Source organism: Fonticula alba (genome assembly GCF_000388065.1).
Source record: "Fonticula alba strain ATCC 38817 unplaced genomic scaffold supercont2.1, whole genome shotgun sequence".
Classification (NCBI taxonomy): Eukaryota; order Rotosphaerida; family Fonticulaceae; genus Fonticula; species Fonticula alba.
Window position 1 is genome coordinate 2,424,338 of NW_009242971.1, and position 6,281 is coordinate 2,430,618.

Sequence of the window (6,281 nt, forward strand, 5' to 3'; positions counted from 1 at the left end):
CATGCCATAACCGCCGGTGCTGACTGCTACCTTGTGCACCACGCTCTTGGAAGGCCAACCCGCCCTAAGGGGCTGATGATCCTCTTCTTCCTGCTCGTCATCGTGTGTACTGAGCTGCTTCTCCTCTTTTACGAGCTCATTTGCACATCCTTCCCGTCGATCCTCCCGCCCTCTTGGCGACCTCCCCCACCCCCGGCCAACACTCTGCCCTCGGATCTGGCGTCCCTCTTCCGCGAGCGTTCCACCCCACCCAGCCAAGCCATTTCCCCTTCCCCCATCCCACAGGTCGCCGCACCACACATCGCCCCCGGTGGCAGCCCGCTTCTCGAGAGCCTCCTCTCGCTTCCCCCCCAGCCGACCACCCCGACCTCGGCCTCAAGCCGCTAGATCAGCACACGGTAACAAACCACAGAGCCGCAAGGCCCGCCCCTGCCGCACACCCTCCTCCCAACCATGAAGACCTTCCTGGCCAAGAAGAGAAACACCATGACCCGCGATGCGTCCCCCTCGCCGGACATCGGTGACTCGGCATCCGTCCACGACATGATCGGCTCCGCTTCGGAGACCACCCCCTCGCCGCAGACGTCCACAAGTCCCGTGGGCCCTGGCGGGGATTCGGTGCCCACCCGGCCTGCGCGGTCTCACACCACCAGTCCCGCGAATGCGACCGAGCCGATCGATTCGGCGCGACTGCGCTCGGCCAGTGCCAATCCCCGGCTAAGTGCAATCTCCCGCCGGGGGGACGACCCGGCCGGCGTCTCGTCGAGCGAGTCATCCTCCGCCTCGCCGAGCGAGTCGTCTGCTCCATCCCCGGGGGCCGCACTCCCGGGCCCGGGCTCCTCCGCCGGGACCGCGGCCGGTGGGTCCGGATCTGGCCCCAACGCCGCCTCCACCACCTATGGCCCCCAGATCTCCTCGCTGCTGTACCACCTCCCCCGCGAGGAGTACATCTTCTCGGAGCCCAATTCCCCCAGCAACATCATCTGGTCGAATGAGCCGTATTCGCGCGAGGAGCTGCCCCCGATTCGGTGCGTTTTCCCTGGCCCCGGCCTTGGCTCACCATGTGTCCTGGCCCTGTCAGACGCTTTTCTCGCACCTGTGTTGACACGCAGCCACCGACGCACGCACGCACGCACGCACGCACGCACGCACGCACACAGAGGGGCCACCCTGACCAAGCTGGTGGAGTTCATCACCCCGGATGTCTACACACAGAACAACAGCATCTTCCAGTTCCTGCTGACATACCGGACCTTTGCCTCGCCGTCGCAGCTGCTTGAGTTGCTGGTGGCCCGGTATGACATCCCCAAGCTTCCGCCCGATGTGTCCATCGACGTGGCACAGTTCAATGTGCGTCCCCCTCCTTTGGTCATGCACGCACATACATACACACATATATATATATATATACAATGCCACCCACAACTTGGCTCGCATTCGTCCTCTTCTCTCGGCCCGCTAGCTCTGACGCACATCCATCTCGTCTGCTGCCCTCTTGAACCGGGACATGCGATGGGCGGGGGGCGGGGGGGGGGGAAACCCATGGCTCTGCAGAAAGACAGCGATTCCGTGCGCGCGCGCGTTATCAACGTTCTCAAGACCTGGGTGGAGAAGTTCTTCTTCGACTTCCAGCACAACGACCAGTCGCTCATTCAGGACCTGCTGCGCTTCTGTGACACCATTAGCACCCGCGACTCGGCCCATGCAGAGCGCATGCGCAAGCTCATCACCCGCAAGTCGACCGAGCATCCGCCCACCACCATCCTGACGCAGCTGGCTCGAGGGGAGCTTCCTCCCCTGGCAGACGGGGTGGTTCCCGGACAGGCGTGGAACCCGCTGCTCTTCGACCATATGGAGGTGGCCCGTCAGATGACGCGCATCGAGTTCGAGACATACCGCGCAATCCTCACGTCGGAACTGAGCAACCAGGTGCGTCCCCTGCTTGCCAGTCCCTGGCCTTTTTCTTTAGTATCCGACCCGGGCTTCCTTCTTTGGCTTTTCCTTCTCCTGCTCGGTCCCTTTCGCTCTCCTCCTCCTCCTCCTCTCCCCCTCTCTACTCACCCGCTCCAACCTCTCCCCCTCCCCCTGGCTTTTACTCATTCGCCCCTTCGCCACAGGCCTGGACGCGTGGCACGCGCGATGATAAGCTGCTCAACTCACCCAACATTGTGGCCTTGATCGAGCGCTTCAACATGGTCTCTTCATGGGTGGCGACGACGATCGTCTTCGAAGAGGACCTTTCCAAGCGCCGCGATCTGTATATCTTCTTCATCCGCCTGGCCAAGGCCTTTTACCACCTGAACAATTTCAACGGCGTGATGGAGGTGATTTCCGGCATTTCCTCGGCCTCGGTCTTCCGTCTGTACCGGACTCGGAGCCTGATCGGCCGGCAGGCCATGGCCGAATTCGTGGACCTGAGCAATCTCATCAGCACCGAGTGCAATTCGCTGGCCATGCGCAACTGGCTGAAGCAGGTCCAGCCGCCGGTTCTCCCGTACCTGGGCATGTACTTGACGGACTTGATGTTCACCGACTCCGGCAACCCGGACTTCCTGCCCGGCACGCGGTTGATCAACTACCACAAGTGCCGTCTGGTGTCGGCCGTCATTCAGGATGTCCAGCAGTACCAGCAGACCCCCTACAATTTGCCGGCCGTGGAGCCCCTCGCCTCGCTGGTGCTCAATCTACACACCCGGTCGGAGGACGACTGCTACAAGCAGTCGCTCAAGATCGAGCCGCGGTCCGAGAGCCCGAGTCGCGGCCGGGGCGACCGGTCTCCGATGGAGGAATTCTTCCTGCTGGATGACCCGGCCAATCCCTTCCTGGAGAATGACATGTCCGATGTGAACATCCGCTTGGGTGTACGTATGCTTTGTTCCTTCCCTCCTCCGGTCTCCCCCTCCCCCCCCCCCCTCTCCTCCCCTGGTGGCTTGAACCGTGATCACTAACGCCCCTGGCCGGGTGCTCTCGCGCGCGTGCACGCACACACACACACACACACACACACACACACAGGGATTCGATTTCTTCCGCAAGCGGCCCATTCTTCAGGCAGCCAGCGTCGCCAAGCTCGTGGAGTACCTGACACACGACGGGTATGCCGACACTGGCCAGCTCCAAGTCTTCCTCCTGACGTATCGGATGTTTGTCTGCCCCCGGCAGCTGTTGTCCCTGCTGGCCATTCGGTTCACGGCCCCCAAGCAGCGGGCCGGCGTGTCAGACCTCACCATCCAATCCTTCACCAACACCTACCTCATCCCCATCCAACTGCGGGTCATCATGTTCCTCCGTGCCTGGATTACAAAGTACTTCAATGACTTTGCTCGTGATCCGGCTCTGTTGGCTCAGCTGTCGCAGGCCTTCATGACCTATGATGCGCAGCGTGACCCGCTCCTCCTGCCGCCGATCAAGCGCGCCCTTTCACAGGTTCGCATTGCCATCTAGGCAGACACACACACACACACACACGCACACACGAGCCTAGAGCGGCTATTTCTCCTTTGGCGGCTTGCCCCACCTCCCCTCGCACCTTCTTGTATTCTGATGTGCTACTGTCGCCGGGCTGCCGGCTCCGTGCCCGTGTGTCTTCCTTTTTCTTCCTTTACGCGCCCTCCTCTCTCCCTCCCTCCCTCCTGGAAAAAAGCTCCGCATTGCCTTCCGCCGGCGTCTTCAGGAAGTCCTGGACGGCCGCACCGACTTCTCGGTCAACCGCCGGGAGACCCCGCGTGCCCGGCCTACCAGCACCATCCCCCGAGCGTATCCGCATCTGAATGCCTTCTGCCCGGAGCGCTTTTCCCTGAAGAACATGCCCGAGCCCCAGGACCTGGCCTTCCAGTTTGCCTCCCTACATGAGGCCATGTTCTTGGATGTGGACTTCTCGAACCTGATTAAGGTATGCATGCACCTCGGCACTTGCTCGCCGCAGTCCCTGTGCGCTCTGCCTGGAGACGGCTTACGCCTGACAACATGTACATCCCCTCGGCCCCTCGGCCCCTCGGCCCTTCCCCTCCCCTCCCCCTTCCGTGATGTCCTCCCCAGCTTCGTGCTACCCCCGGCAGCGTGTCTGACGCGCCCGCGGTGAAGAGCCCCCCATCGACCGGCTCGGCCAGTGACTTCTCCTCTTCCTATGGTGAGTTGTTCACTGAACCGATGCTCCGCCTGCACGTGCACTCGGAGCGCATCTACGCCTGGGCCGTGGATCGGATCATGACGGCGCCGGACCTGGCCTCGCGCATTGACCAGCTGTCGTACTTGATCGATGTGGCTGAGCAGTCGCGCCGGCTGCACGACTACGCCACCATGTGTCCCCTGGTGGCGGCTTTCCGCAGTGTGCACGTGCGGTCTCTTCGCCGACTGTGGCAAAACTACCCGTACAAGGACCGCATGGTTGTCCTGCAGGAGTTGACTCGGTGTGTGCTTTTTTCCTTTCTCTCTCTCTCTCTCTCTTCGCCCTTCCCACCGCTCCAGCCCGCTGTTCTTTTGCCGGTTTCCCTTCGCGTAGACACACGCACACACAATCATACGTGTGCGAATAAGTGCACATGTAGATGGACCTTCAGTGGGAACCCTCGACCACCACACCGGCGCCCAATGTGAGAACTAACCATGGGTGCCTTTGCAACCTTTGCTTTTCTTGGGGGTGGGGGACAAAGTCTCTTCTCCAACCGCGAGGGCGAGCAACAATTTGTCTATATGCAGGCTATCCGTCGGTCGCCCCTGGCAGCCACAGTTCCCTTCATGCAGCCCTTCCTGGATGGGATCGCCGCCTGCCTCTCGAGCGGTATCTATGTCAGTGACAAGAAGCTGGTGGACTTCGACAAGTGCCGGCATGTGGCCGACATCATCCAGGACTTGATGAGCTTCCGCCGGAACACCTGCTACACGGTCGTACGTGGCTGCCATCCTTCCCTCATCCCGCCGGCTCCCCTCCACATTGCTCCCGTCTTTGCTGGCTGCCCAAATGCCTCGGGGGCTTTCCACGCTTTTGTCGCCTCGCGCCAACAACCCACCAATCGTCGCTCACCCCTGTGCCGCGCTCTTTCCTCGCTTGTCTCTCTCTCTCCCGCCCTCCCTCCCTCCCTTCCCCCTGTCTCCTCGTGCTGTGTGCATGTGCAGGCCCGCAACTCCGACATCCAGGACTATATCCTCCAACTGCCGGTGGATGCGGAGCTGCTGGCAGCTCTAACTACGCAGCCGGTCCGCTCGGAGACCATCGCCTTCTTCGCCAACCGGGCCAACGATCTGGATGAGCACACGATGAAGGCCTACCATGAGCGCATCCTCTCGGAGTCGGTCGACGCCCAGGGGTTCATCTCGATGCCGAAGAAGCCGGCCGGCGAGCCCGCTCCCATGGCCGGCTCTGCGGCCCCGATCCACGGCTCGAAGCCCGGGCGTGAGTGCATCTGCTCGGCCGATCCCCATGGGTCCGGGGTGCCCTTCCTGGCGGCGCGCCTGCTTGCGCAGAAGCCCACGGACGAGGTGAAGCTACTGGCCTCGCGACAGCTCCTGGCGCAGGAGCCCTTCCGGCAGCAGGTGTTCGATGCGTCGGTGCGCACGGTGCTTGCCACATTGGATGGCAGCATCAAGGGTGACGGAACGCCGGAGGCCTCGGTGGCCGTGGCTGCTCGAGCCCCGGTCTCGCAGCTGGTGGCCGCCGGACCGCTGTCCTTGGCCGACCCGGGTGCCGCTCGGGAAGCGGCCGCCTCCCTCCCCCTGCTAGACTCCGGCGCGGGATCCTTTGTCACCGGGAATGAAGTGGTGGCTCGGGTGCCTTCGGTAGGTGGCATGGTCTTGGACAAGGTCTTGACCGATGGCCTGGCGTCAGATGTCCTCCGGAGCGCGCTTCCAGATGGGGCGTGTTGATTTGCTGTCTCTTCTAGATCGGCCGACGGGACCGTGGTGAAGAAAGAAAAAGAAGCACTCCCAAGCACCCCCCCCCCCCTTCGGCCACTTGTCCACGTGCAAATCCGGCAGGCGAAGAAATGTATTCAAACATGATCAAATGAAGCCACATACACACACACACACACAGGCTGGATATCCAGACATGTACATACGCAGAGGGAAGCCGGGCTTGTGGGAAGACCGAGCCTCCAGGTGGGCTCGGAGCTGGCTCAGCGGCGCATGGCGATGACCTTGGCCTCAGATTGAGGATACTGGGGCTTGTTGGCAAAAATCTCATCAATCTTCGCCATCACTTCCGGAGTCAGGAGCTTGAGGTTGTCCAGGGCGCTGAGGTTCTCGTTGAGCTGCGAAATCGGGGGGGGGGGGGGGGGGGGGGG

At 62.2% G+C, this 6,281-nt stretch overlaps 2 protein-coding genes across 2 annotated transcripts in view; one reads left to right on the forward strand and one right to left on the reverse strand.

Moving 5' to 3' along the window:
- Nucleotides 1-453: 453 nt before the first annotated feature.
- On the forward strand, nt 454-5,862 carry H696_00533 (hypothetical protein; the record flags this gene model as incomplete). Its single annotated transcript, XM_009494407.1, has 9 exons — nt 454-1,028; nt 1,161-1,350; nt 1,555-1,929; nt 2,118-2,861; nt 3,016-3,426; nt 3,644-3,892; nt 4,039-4,409; nt 4,653-4,887; nt 5,116-5,862. 9 exons carry the CDS (start codon nt 454-456, stop codon nt 5,860-5,862), a joined length of 3,897 nt encoding a protein of 1,298 aa, XP_009492682.1.
- Nucleotides 5,863-6,113: 251 nt separating this feature from the next.
- The window catches only part of H696_00534 (hypothetical protein), a gene marked incomplete at both ends in the record, with an annotated part of 1,976 nt that continues 1,808 nt past the window's right edge, over nt 6,114-6,281 (reverse strand). Inside the window, one exon of the mRNA XM_009494408.1 lies at nt 6,114-6,248. Coding sequence (XP_009492683.1) covers nt 6,114-6,248 — 135 coding nt within the window. The remainder of the gene's footprint in view (nt 6,249-6,281) is intronic.